The sequence below is a fragment of the Alnus glutinosa genome, chromosome 8 (genome assembly GCF_958979055.1).
Source record: "Alnus glutinosa chromosome 8, dhAlnGlut1.1, whole genome shotgun sequence".
NCBI classification, from domain to species: domain Eukaryota; kingdom Viridiplantae; phylum Streptophyta; class Magnoliopsida; order Fagales; family Betulaceae; genus Alnus; species Alnus glutinosa.
In genome coordinates this window covers 28414848-28428787 of record NC_084893.1, presented here as the reverse complement: position 1 = coordinate 28428787, position 13940 = coordinate 28414848, and the positions used below count along the sequence as shown (strand labels likewise).

The 13940-nt window shown below is 37.7% G+C and overlaps 3 protein-coding genes across 3 annotated transcripts; all 3 read right to left on the bottom strand.

The window, feature by feature from the left end:
• Window positions 1-278: 278 nt before the first annotated feature.
• LOC133876365 (F-box protein At2g26160-like) lies at window positions 279-2106 on the bottom strand. The gene has a single exon (XM_062314634.1). The coding sequence runs from the start codon at window positions 1726-1728 to the stop codon at window positions 637-639; it is 1092 nt and encodes a 363-aa protein (XP_062170618.1). The 5' UTR covers window positions 1729-2106; the 3' UTR covers window positions 279-636.
• Window positions 2107-4473: 2367 nt separating this feature from the next.
• Window positions 4474-8305, bottom strand: LOC133875311 (beta-1,2-xylosyltransferase). The gene is made up of 3 exons (XM_062313406.1): window positions 7618-8305; window positions 6926-7075; window positions 4474-5645 (listed from the first exon to the last, which is right to left on the bottom strand). Exons 1-3 carry the CDS (start codon window positions 8257-8259, stop codon window positions 4917-4919), a joined length of 1521 nt encoding a protein of 506 aa, XP_062169390.1. The 5' UTR covers window positions 8260-8305; the 3' UTR covers window positions 4474-4916.
• Window positions 8306-9909: 1604 nt separating this feature from the next.
• LOC133875706 (pirin-like protein) lies at window positions 9910-12924 on the bottom strand. The gene is made up of 6 exons (XM_062313912.1): window positions 12746-12924; window positions 12596-12645; window positions 12446-12484; window positions 12301-12329; window positions 11435-11601; window positions 9910-10491 (listed from the first exon to the last, which is right to left on the bottom strand). The coding sequence occupies exons 1-6, from the start codon at window positions 12862-12864 to the stop codon at window positions 9987-9989; spliced, it is 909 nt and encodes a 302-aa protein (XP_062169896.1). The 5' UTR covers window positions 12865-12924; the 3' UTR covers window positions 9910-9986.
• Window positions 12925-13940: the final 1016 nt, after the last annotated feature.

Sequence of the window (13940 nt, the reverse complement as noted above, 5' to 3'; positions counted from 1 at the left end):
TTTAGAATTCATCGAAAATCCTACAAATCTATCTTTCTCGTTAGTTTCTCATCTCAGCAACAAGACAATCGAATTCAGCATCCAGGCTCCTCATTATGCTGCTAAGCTTGTCTCCCCAAGAAGAGGAAGAGTATATTTCTTCAAACCCACAGAACAAGCTGCAAAAACCCATTAACCCAACCCACGATACATCCTGCTAAAAGCACATAGGATGATTCATCTCAGTTCAAAGCAAGAAAACATTATAGCTGTTTCAAAAGAATCTTGTAAGAGTAGCAGAAGCAAATAAGGCTCATTTTCTAAGAAAGAGGAATGATGGCATATTGGCATACAAACAGACGCAGAAAGCTGAGAAAGTTGTTCCCTGTCACTTCCTACTTACAGGCAACAACATAAATCGAATTCAGACCAAACAGTTTTGAACATTCACATATTATGCTGCTAAGCTTGTAAATGACAATTGCTGCATTTAAAGAAACTATACTGGAGATGATAATTAAACTAGCAAGATAACAGAGTTCTTTCAAAGTGCCCAGCCTAAGCACCAGAGACGAAAGACAATAGCTGTTGTCTTTGCCGCTTTCAATCAAATACTTAGAATGCAATTCGTTTTTGAAAACCCTGAAGGAGTTACAGCTACAAGTGCATTGCGAACCATCGGTGGCGTAGACTAACGTGACACGGAAAATAGTAAGGGAACCGATGGAGGGTTTTATTTGCCATGTCGTATACCCCAAATTTCTCTTTGCGCCTTGAGTCTTTGAAGATATCCAATGCCACCGCATCATCTGTGAAATAGATGCAATTGGGTCTGTATACGGTAGATTCACCAGCTCGTATGCACACAGATTCATTACGAGCCAAGAAAATTGCTTCATCACCCAAGCTCGTGATCTCATCCCACTCCATCCTCTCCCAATCCAATTTGCAAACCTGGAAGCTCAAAGCTTTACGAACCATCAACAGATCCCCAGATAGCGATTCCACCAGATAGCCAAAAAGAAGCGTCTCGCCATTTTTATTACGAGTTGGAATTTTTGTGGCACGAGGAACAGGACTCAACTCGAATTGCGTAACGTTCCCGTAGAAGTCAATTGCACAGAATCCACCCTTGAAGCTTATAATATCACCAACCCACATCCGCTTCTTGCAAGAATTATCAATGGGTGTCCATTCCTCGTCTCCTGGTTTCCAAAACATGAATTTTTCATGAAGACATTGCCCCTGACGAATAGCTAAAGCAATTGAACTTGGCTGTGTCTGTTTAGCTGATAGAACAAGTTTGATTTCCCGGGTATCTAGAGAGTGGTCAAATATGAACGGAGGGAGCTGAATCCGAGCCCTTGAGAATGGGTTGTAGAGACAGATATCATGGGCGTGATTCATGCATGCTGTGCAATCCATTAGCAGCCAACCATGGCAGGAGTAGACGCTTGTGGGCAACAAGGGCTGCCCATCACCAGTCTTGAACTCGGGAATTTCACAAATGCTCGAGTCGCCGGTGAAAATATTTAACAACCGTACGCGTTCTATAGTGTTGTCAATTCGCTTTTCATAGACAAGTAGGTGTGGAGCCGGAGGTGAAGACTGTAACAGCTTGTCGACAACCGACCGCCATGAACGACACACGTCGCGGTAGTGGTAAAGACTAACCACGTCTGTTGGCTGCCTCAAGATCATCTGAAGCAGGCCCTCTGGGAGGTCATCAGACCAAGACACCGGAGCCATTGATCGGTGCCAGTGGAAAAGCAATATTATGAAAATTTTCCAGGGAGCAAATTCTAATGGTGATTGGACTGCTTACTACTTCTAGGATTCTTAACTGCAACCAAATTCTAAAACTAGCTTTGAGGCACTTTTCCCGGCATATATACGAAAAACGTACAAATCCAGGATGAAGGCTTTCAAAAGACTAAAACAAACCCATTCACGTCCACTACTGATATGGATTCAAATTTCATATCCTCACTTATCTGATATATCCGCACCTCAACAAGATCACGCCACCCTTCGATCATCAACCGCATCATAACATATTTGAATTTATCAAGGGTTGTAAACTTGTAGTCTATTAATCCAAACTCTCAATTATAATGCATTCCAACAAATCTCCCGGTACTCATCCACCTTTTCTGTTCTTACATTCTTTTAGGGAGATTTATGTAATTTCATTAGCCATGGGCAATAATTTTTTCTTTTAGAGAACAAAATTTTAAATTTCATTAATTCCTCAAAATATTAACCACTGATTAATTAAATGACAAAGGAAAATTTTAGAAGCTGCATTTAAAGAATTTTAATACGGTATCACAATTTAATATTTTTCTCAAAATCTATAAAAGAGACAATATTTATTTTAAATAGAAATTCCGGACATTTACGAAATTTTACCCATTATTATTATTTTAGTTTAAGTATATTAAAATACCCCCTCTTTGCATCTAAAGCCATCGGCCTCTCTTATTCCCTCATAAATTTCTCAACCGTCTCTCTCTCTCTCTCTCTCTCTCAAGAAATTTTTGTAACCTTTGTCTCCCTCAAAAACACTGCAGGTATGTCAGCATCTCACCATGTATTAATGTCCTTTTGTTTCTTTTCTTTTTTTCTCTGTTTACCGTTGCCTTTCACATCGTGATTAGCCTCGATTATTTTCTTCTTTTCTTTTGTTCCTACTTTCTTGATAGCAAGTCAATGGATGGATAATTTTGTTAATTCTTTTCTTTTTTGTCTCTCTCCTTCCTTCCTCTTACATGTAGTTGATAATTTCCTATTGTAATTTTATGGAGCTACTTTAAAGTATATTAATTTTAACATCTTTTCTCCTGATTTTAATTTGAACTAATAATATTTCTAAGAACATATTTTTTTAAAGTGGACAAATATCATGTTTTATGAATACAATATAAGAATTTGCATGAAACCTAAAACACGCACTCAAATATCGTTTAATAAATTTCTAATAATAATAAAACGCATATAATCATGATATAGGTAGAGACCAGGAAGCCGGGATGTGTTAGATCCAATTCTATTTAGGAGGTGTATTCTAGCCTAAGGCTGACATAGTTAAGTTTTATCAATTCAGGTAGTTGTTATTTCAGAGCAGTCTTTTCAGTAGCAGTATCGAGGTAAGGGATCCTCTACCCCTTCTCAAATTGTTTTATGTCATATTACTTTATCATTTTATTAGCATATTTGAAATAAATTGTTTTTGTTCCGTATTTCAAATTATATTAATGCATGAATGACTGTTTTAAAAATAATTTTGAAATAAAAGTTGTTGGTATAAACCGAAATCACAGTTTTAAGAGAAACTTTGGTTATAAAGAATTTTCTAATTATTAGTAAATTGCTTAGTTAGTTCTCGAGACGGGAAATTACAGCTTTTTGAAATTAATGAGAAAAGGAGAGCAAAAACTCTCCCCACACGTTGCCTTCAGAGTTATCAAAGGAATAAGAATAATTTATGAGGATGAGATTTTTTTTACAAATGAGGCACGTGTGTGGAGAAGATTATTATTTTGGCCCCAGAGATATTCACAAAGATTTTCAGAGTTTTAGCTCGGTACCGTTGCTTGGATGGAAGCGTAACCGCTCAAGGACTTAGAGAAAGCGGATCCATCCCTATGTCATGCTAAGTGCACTTCAATTAATTAGCTGACGGGGTAGGGCCTGTGGCCACAGTTTCCCTGCCTAAGGTCGCAGTAGACCGCGCAACCCTAGTACACAGGGCGTAATAGTGTACATGCGCCCTACATATGAGAAATTTATTTATCAACCAGTAATTTTATGTGTTAAGTAAAATGCTGAATTTATTATTTGTATTCTAGAAATTTAGATTTCAAGTGTGTTTTAATAATTGTTTTAAAGAAAATGAAGTTAACTCAACCGTTTTATGGTTGAGGGTTACCTTACTGAGCATTTCTCGCTCACCTCTTATTTTGTTTTGTTTTCAGGATATAAACAGAGAGACCTAGGCGGCTGGGATGAGATCTAGGCTAACAGTAGGATATTATTTTTCTGTTACCTTAATAAGTGCACTTGCACAATAAATCCAGTTCCTTTGCATTTCAATTATTGTATTAAACATTATTACTCTTTTCGAAATAATCGTTTCCGCATTTATTGAAGCTCTGAATTTTAAAATTATTTTCTAGTAATTTACTTAATTCAACATATTAGCTAGGTTACTTAGTAGAGCTTATGAATCTTTGCAGATTGGTGTTTGAAAATGGACGAATCTAACCCTTAGCGGTTTGGGGGCGTTACAATCGACCTACTCCAAGAAAAAAAAAAAAAAAGTGTCAAATCCATCGCCAAATGCAGACCAATATCAATTGCCATTGAATCGTGTGATACAGTAAAATTAGCATAACAAAAATGCTAAGCACTTTACTACATCTCAATTGATGAATATTGCTAGAAAAATACAGAGAATATTCATCTCGATTCGAAGCAGTAAACACCATTGCTGTTTCAAAGAATTCTGATTTAAATTAGGTAGTGAATCGATCTATTGTACAAGAAGACACTCGTGTCAGTAACAAAGAATTAGTTTACAAGAAAAATTATGACTCCTATCAGCTTCTTACCCAAAGGCATGGAAAAATTGACCGAAACAAGAATCATGGCTTCGAAGATGACATACCACTGTGCCAGACCTTCAGTGTATAATCCAGCCACCTCTCAATGATAAGTGTGCTTTGAATTGCAAAGGGAAAAACTAAAAAAAAAACTGCCCTCTTTTGAGTTGACCACAGATTGCATCTAACCATTAGAAAGTAAATCCAATTTTCTGTCTCTTCATCATTTCTCTAGGAAACAGGAATGATGGCGTTCAAATAGACACCGAATCAGAGAATGTTTCCTATCACCTCCAACAAGATAAATCGAATTCAGCCAAAACCAAACACATTTCAGCATCCCAGGCTCCTCATTCTGCTGCTAAGCTTGTCAATGACAGTTGGTGGATTGGCATATGATCCGTCAAGATGAATTGCATGATATTCCAACCCTTTCCACCGGGCTATCAAAGCAAAATGTGGCCGTCTATATTGGCTGCTAATAATCTCCAGAATCACAGTTTTTGGCAATGCAGATACTATGTGAGTCAGACCTGCACCATGAGCACCAATAATAACTGAAGCATCTTGAATGGCTCGAACTTGCTCCTTCATGGACATGTGTGCAAACAATCCATTGACAAGGTTTATATTGCACACTTTATGGTTCGATGCCCAGGCCTTTAAGGAATCAAACACTTCTTCTTCGTTGCTAAGCCTTGATTCAACTTTACCACCATGACGAGGATGAGCTAAATAATCTTCACGTCGAACAAAGAGGACATTATGACCTGAGACTGAGACTGGCTTTTCAGCATGGTGTCTATTTACAGAAAACCCAAAAGCAGCTCTAATCATTTCCCCAAATTCAGATAATCGAGCAGTTTTCTGGTTGTCAGGGTTTTGCCACAGGTCATGTGCAGATGCTCCATGACAATTTATTTCTTGAGTAAGCCCTTTAAATAGTGCAGTCTCATATCCCAAAGGTGAAAGAATAGCATGGCGAAAACAAACTGGACCACTAAAGTTTTTAGCATATCGAAGACTAGAAAACAATGCTTTCCATGTTTCTTCCAAGGGTGCCTGATTATTTCCACCAAAAGAGAGATATCAGTGATATTCGGATAATTAAACATGGCCAAGCACATAAAACAGGATAAAAAAACGAGCAGAATGGCAGAATATTCACACAAAACACAGACACGAAATTCACCCATTGGAACTATAAGAAGAAGATAATGATAAGCATACACTCTTCCAACAAATTGATGGAAGATCATTCATGTTTAAGAGGCTAACTGAAAACAACATAAGCTTCTCTTCCCTCAACAGGAAACTGTTCCGCCTGCTGGAAAAAACCACCAGTTTCAGAAAGGTTGAATGTAAGAATAACATTAGCTGGTACACAATTATGCACCCTTGTCGTAATTATTTCTCAAAAATCCTAGCACTTCCATTTCTCCTTTAGTGATATCTATAATTATAGCATCCTATTGCTCGTAATCATTGACACCCCACAAAATGTCGATCATCAATCACTCGGGTCCAGAAGGTTGTGTTTTTTATTTGAAGAGAATGGTTGACAGGTTCTGAGATTGAGCATTGGAGAAGGCAGGAAACAAATACTCACTGGATGTTGAGCATTAAATATTTACATACATATAAATACATATATATACACACACAGTAAAATTGCAATTACTTATCATAAAAAAAAGATATATACACACACTCAGCAATTTGCACAACAGCAAAAAAAAAGGGGGAGGGTGGGGGGGATCTACTGGATCTTTAAATGTGCTTGTTTAACATAAATAGATAAAGAAATGTACTCAAATAATGGTCTATAAGTAAAATGTAAATTTCTGGCTTAATGAAAATTCTTTTACAAACTTAATCACACTCATCATGTATACCATTTATACTTCTCTAAACATGCATGGGTATAAATACCTATACTACTGTTAACGTTCTAAGAATATGCATATGAGAAGTCCATAGAAGTTGGATCCATGTCCTATTTTTGCCTTGCAAAATTAAAACTTTATAGTGCCGTCCATCCGATACAAGATTTCTGCACTAAAATCCATGAGATGAATTCCATCAAATTTTATTGCTCAAGAACCTCCATCATCTTCGTTCTGCAAAAGTTCGCTACTTCCTATTTGTACAACACTAAAACTTAAAGCTCCTGTCTTTCTTTCTTATTATTCTCCACTCCCCCACTGACTCAACCACAAATAACAAGCTGACAAAAGTCAGAACTAAGTATTCGTATGAGCATTATCAAGTATTCTTAAACAATACAAATGAAACCGACATACTACAAAAGAAAGAAGCTATGCAGAATCGACCACACATACCATACAGTGGCCATCCACAAAAACCAACTTAGGTCGATTAGGCAACCCAGTAACTCTTGAAGATACGTATGCACTGTACCAATCTGTAATAGTGTGGAAAAGGTTTGCATACTCAAAGCGCGTCACCAAAAGCGTAGGCTCCTCAACCCACTGCAAGTGAAGAGAGAGAGAGAGAGAGAGAGAGAGAGAGAGAAAACCAAAAAAAGAAACAAATTTGATAATTAGATTCATTTGCCCTACATAAAGTTTAACAGCCGTAGATTTAGGTCATACTTAATCTTAGTCTTTTTTCTTTGGAAACTTCCAATTTTTGGATGATTCACAATTGGGTATTCAAAACCGCATTACATCACTTACACATCAATCCAGAAGAAAATCAAGCATTAATTTCTTAAAACAACATTAGCATTTAATCCAACACGAGATCATTAAAAACCCATCAGAATCTTCACGATCAACGCTTCCATATACCCAAAAAAAACTGACAAATCAAAACTAACCAAACCAGCGCCAACACTCAAAGATGGAAACTTTATCCCCAAACCCACCCAGCCAATGATTAATTCCCAAATCAGCGACCAAATCCATAAATGAAATCAAAAGCCCTCGCTAATCAACTTTAATCCACGAATAGAAACTCAAATTCCAAAAGCCAGCAAACAAAAGAAAAAACACTGACTAAACCCCCAAACCTCGTGGCACTGAAACTCGCCCGGCCCGACGACCTGGACGGACCGGATCAGATCCCGCATGGTGTGCTTGACGATCTGCCCCTCCGGCACGTACCGGTCCAGGAACTCACCGTCCACGAGGCCACGCGGCGGACCCAGAAACCCAACACCGCCGTCGACCTCGAACGCCCCGTTCTGGAACTCCGGAAGCTCCTCCTCCTCTCCCCGCCCTATCACCTCCCCCAACCCCTCCCCTCCCCTGGACACCTTGATCCTCTCGGGGACCATCCGGACCGACCCACCCTCACAAATGGAGCTCTGCAGGGTCTCGCTGTGCCAGCACCTGAACCATCCCCTGGGATGCTCGTCAGGATTTGTGGGGGGGAGAGGGTCGAGGCGGCGAGAGAAGCCGTTTCCGAAGAAGGCCTCGCAGGAGCGTGGGGCCGGGGGGGAGTGGTGGGACCAGGGGAGGTAGGAAGGGAGGATGGGCCATGGCTTGAGATTGGCGCCGGAACGGTTGCGACGGTTGGGGTAGTTAAGGCCGTGGTTGGGGGAGGGCGATGAATTTTTGAAGGTAAACTGGTAGAGGCAGAGGGAGACGGAGTTGAGTGCGAAGAGGAAGACGACGATCTTCGCCAGCAGAACGTTCGTCTTGTTCTTCATCGTATTTCTTTTCTTTTGTATTGTGTTTTCGTGTGTCTGCTGTTGTTGTTGTTGTTGCGGTGGTGGTTTGTTGAAGACGTGGAGTTCCAATTAGTATATTTTTAATTTTTTAGGGGTAAAACTGTACATTCACATTTTTATGGAATATGAAAGTACATTTTTATCCCTAAAAATGTTCTAACTACTAAAACCGGAGAGGATCCAAATGGGAAATTGAAAAAGGTCAAAGGAGAGAATATATGCTTCAGCAAATCGGAAACTGACACATAATGGGAGTGGGTGAGTGGGCCATGTTTTCTCTCTCTCTCTTTACTCTTTTTGTTAAGCTGTGAATTTTTTTTTCTCTAGTTTTCGTGTGATATGGGTCAGGTAATTCAGAAGCTTCACTGGCTTCATATCGGTATGTTTTAATTGGGTTTTTTTTTTTTAAATTAAAAAAAAAAAAAATTATTCTTAAAAGTCACTTAAAACTGTAAGTATAATATAAAAAAGGGGTGGAGGAGAGGTTTAGGGGGTGTCCGGCGAGCCATTCCAATTTTTAGTTGTTTGAAGGAGTTGATATTAAAAATAGGGAGTTTGGAGGATTACTGTTTGGTTTGAAATTTTTTTAATATTCTAATTAGGTTTTATTCAAAAATTCGAAAACCCACGTCCAACCCGAATAAAACCCGAATTTAAATATTCAAATGTCGATATTCAAATGTCATGATTATTTCAATTATTACCAACATTAATTTTCATAACACTAATCATTACACACAACTTTTTATACAATCCAATCATTTTCTATCATTAAAAAATATTTTTTTTCAATCTCAAAAATATTTAAGGGATAATTGCACCATTGATCCCTAGAGTATGCCATAATTACAAATCACTCTCTATGATTTAAAAAGTTCATGGAAAGTCGTTGTGATAAACTATAATTACAAATCAATCTCTGAAGTCAAATTCTGTTAAAAAATCAATGTTACTTATTTAAATTGTTTCAATAAAAATGAGAAAATGTGGTGGAAAGAGATCTGGTATGATGAAAACGAACAAAAAAAAAGGAGGAAGCAAACGTGCATACATTTATACATGGAGTTTAATCTAATGGAAAGGAGCACATCAAAATAAGTGGTGGTAACTTAAAAGAGTTTTTCTGATCAAATTTTGAGATATATTGTGATTTACTATAACTTAACCGAATCATAAGTTTTCCGAAACAAATTTTGTTAAAAAATATATATTTATTTCTTATTTTGTGTCACACCCTCATTTATTCTAAAAAGTTAAACGGATAGAAAATAGCGAATTTAACACTTTAATTAATATTATAATATTTTTCTCACGCATAGACTCAAACTTTCTTTTAATAATTAAGGTCCAAAATGTGTAATATTTAATTGAGATAGCAGGTGAAATTCAAAGCTTACTATGATATTGTGCATGTCAATCTACTATTTATCCTAAAATTAAACTTAAACAAATAAAAAATAGTGAATTTAATCATTTAATTAATACTTTTTAACACCGGCCAATAAACTCCAAAGAAACCTGGGCTAAATATCAAAGACTAAAAAGGGTATTTGATAAGGTCATCAAAATGGTGGATTGGTTTATCAAAAAAAATGGTGGATTGGTGGTGATAAAATTTTCTTATACAAATTTTGAGAAACAACATTTTATTTCCTTACTACTCCATATGGAATCTACCAAGAAATTCCAAAGAAGGCAATTTAGAGCTACATTTCAAGACTGAGCGCGCTTTCTGATCTCCAATGCCTTGCTTTCTCAAATCCATTGACGCAATTCTCAAAGTCATCAATGGTTTTGTCGATCTCTTCCTGGGTGTTCATCACAAAGGGACCATACTGCACCAGTGGCTCTCCCAACGGTTCACCCCCAACTAAAATGAATCTGAGGGGTTTGGAGGAGTTGTTCCACGCCTCCAAGCCATCCCCTGTTCCCAGAAGAAGAAGGTGGTGGGCTGAGGCAGCCGAAGATTTCAGATTTCCAAACACGCCTTCGCCCTCCAACACATACACAAACGCATTCCATGATGTTGGGACTGGTTGCTGCAGGTGATTTCCTGGTTTGAGGGTGAAGTCCAAGTACATTGTTGGGGTTCTTGTGTAGATTGGTGATTTTGTTCCCAAGGCCTCGCCGGCTATAACTCTAACCTTGATCCCATCTTCGACAGCTTCAGCAATGTTTTTACTCGGCACTTCTTGGTACCTTGGTTCAATCCTGTGATCAGACCAAAAACAGAACTCAATCAGATGAAGTTTTGGACAATTGGGTACCTCTAAATTCCCCAAAAAAACAACACAAGCCGACTGTTATATATAGTACTTGTGTTCATTTCTTTTAGCAAAAAATCAAGCAAAGTTTGGACTTTGAAAGCCATGAAAGGACCTTCAAGATGTTATAGTAACGGAAAAAGGGTCATTAATTCCCAAGGGTGGTTATAAACTTATATGACAGAAGTTCAAAGCTAGTATCTATCATGACAGAAGTCCACTTCTTCATAATGGGATATGAGTATAAAGGCACCGTGTTCAGGTTGGCCATTTCTGGCTGGTATGCACACACGCAATATGGTCCATATGGTGGTTCATTCAAATTTCAAAAGCAACTTTGGAAAAGGTTCCATGATGACCAATGATCGCTGTGGTATGTGACAACTGCATATTCTCCTTAGAAAATTTTAAAACTATTCTGACTTTTTCGGATACCGATTCTCAACAACTTGCTACTCAGAGTTAGTATAATGCCCACCTGTCCAAGCATGGCAACAGCTTCCCTTAGATTTTTCTTTAAATTTAAGGAACTAATATACTTTTTACTTCTCTATTCAAATAAACCTCACCATAGCTTTTCTTATCATTTTTCTATATCATTTAAATATTTTTTCGAACTAATGCTAGAGGAAAGACAAAGCCTTTATTTTTTATTTTTTAATAAAATAAGAATAAAGCTAGCTAAAGTTCTATCCAAGTTTAGTTAGAAAACAACAAGAGAGTTTGCTGCTAGTATTCTTAGCTCTCTCATATTTATTGTGCAGATTGTTGGCGATCTCTGTATGACTTTTTCATTGACAGCACATGAATACCATTGTGCTTTAGAATTACAACATAGTGACATCAAACATATGTCATATATGTGTGTCAAGGGGGGGTCAATTACTTACATTTTATGCTTGGAGGAGAGGTTGATCCACAACTGTAAGCCCTTTTGAGTTCCCTGGGCGGCAGGCATTTCTGAGTGGACAATCCCTCTTCCTGCAGTCATCCACTGCAAGTCACCGGCTCCTATTGTCCCCTTATGCCCTTCAAAATCTTCATGTGCGACCGATCCCTGATGACTCAAACAATTGTTTTCAATTAAGGCAAGTGCAACCCACCTCTAAAACTACAAGTTTTAATTAATTAATTAATTAAAGACCCACTGAAAAACAAAAAGAAAAAATAGTTGTCACTACTCATGCTTTGTCTTTCTTGTCTGTTTTAACATATTTCCTGCCAACTACATGGTCCCGACTCCGCAACAAAGGTCAGGTCAACCCTGTACAGTTGTGTGATTAGGATAGCGCATGTGTTGGGTCTCATTAGCTGACCTATTACAGATACATTGCCAGCCAGCTGCTATTAGATTGGATTCCAACACCCATCCCGTCTTCTAAATTAGATTGGAAGAATTTCTTCAATTCAGCCTCGTAAACTGACTTATATCTAAAATATATGCGATTTTTACTTTTTGATAATAACGAGTATTTTGATGCATGTCAGTTTAGTAGACTGAAATGGAGGAAATTTGTCCAGCTTTGATGAAAACTTTGTCCCATGAAAATGGTTGAAGATGGTTGGAAATACATTTTTTTTTTCTTCTCTTTATCTATCTCATGATTTATATAATAACCGAGTGTTCCGACCATTTTAATGTAAAATCTTGACCAACTTTGTGGTGGGTATTTATTTGTTTCTTTTTTTTATGTACCATATATGAAAAGAAAAGTAGTGGTGATCGCATGCGCACAATTATAAAAAAGGGAGATACCTGCAACATGTATGTCACTGTCTCAAACCCTGCTCAGAGGAAAAAGAAGAATCAATGATGAGAATCGTCCTATTTTAATTTCAACAGGCAGAGTTAATTCACAAAAGTGAGAGAAAAAAAAAAACAAAAAGGCCAATAATCAAACCTCTGTGTGGATGATCAGGAAATCCAGCAGGAGCAGTAACTGCAACATTCAAAATAACAAAATCTTGTCAAAACGAAACTATATATATGCATATAGACAGGCGACCCATTACATTTCATGAAGAAACAGGGGAAAACAGAGACAACCCACCTGAGAATTCATCCAGGGCAAGAAAAGGATCAAAGTATCTCAGCTCAAACCTGCAAAAACCAGAAGTATATATATATATATATCCCATTAGCTCAAATTGCTCAAAGCTTCACTCACGTACGTCAGTATGATCAGTGATCACTCTCTTACCGTCCTATGCTCCTCCTAACAATGGCGCCAGCTCCTTCATGCTGTGGCCTGGCCAAGAACTTCCTCTCCACAAGACGTGGTTCTTTGAGAACATCGCAATTTTGATCACTTCCAGGCATTTTTTTTCTTTGTATAAAAGCGTCAACTTCAGATACAGAGTGCTCGAAATATAAGAAACAGAGCATGATATTTGAAGCTATTTATAGGGGTGGAGAGAGAGAGATTTCAGATTTGTTTAGGAAGGTCAAAAGGGATATCTTCGGCGGCAAAATGAGACCCACACGACATGGTAACTTGCTTCTGCTCCAAGGACTTGTTTATTCCAGTGCATAACGTCATCATCGCGTTGTGATGATGTACGCTGTGCTTGGTGCCACGTTTCAAATCCTAATCCGTGGATTTCCGGGTCCGGGTCCGGCATCATTTCACGAATATTGAGGTTGGGTATTATTTATTTAAATAAAATTCAATGTTTCAAATTTCATTTCAAACATAGGAGAGTGATGTTTGTTTTGTTTGGATTATACCCAAAGCATGTTCCTTGAAATTTTGTAATGACAAAGTAACAATTTATCTCAGCCAAAAGAAAGAAAGGAAGAAAAAAATGCAATTTCAATTTAAGTTTATTGTCACCCATTTATCACGCTCATTTCAAAAAAAATATAATAATAATTACTATAAACACCTTGATGTAATAATAGTAAGTTCATCGGCACAAATATCTAATCACATCAACCATTATCAGCAATGTTTAGGCAAAAAGAGTAACAGGAGGCGACCAACTATGACCAGCATGATCATAATAGTACTTTTTTGTTAAAAATCAATGACAGGACTGGCTTAGACGGTGAGAAATCACAAGCGCTCACTCATACCTTATTGAATCATGATCTGACCTAACCTCACCAGAGCAAACCAAGGCGACTAACACTAAGCAAAGAATTTGAAGAATGAATACACCGAAGAATTATGAAAAAAATCAAAATAGCCATTGATTACCTAGAAGATGATGATCTTCAAAGGCACATATATTTCCGCTGGTGTACAGCTTAAGCTTATCTGTTGCCATCAACCAACTACATAATTAGAGTAATTAACCCACGGGTTCGATTAACACGAGGCTTTGCGGCTTTACTTTAGACCCTTTGGCCGGCTCGTAGGGGCATCTTCCATGAATGACATCATTGATAGAAAA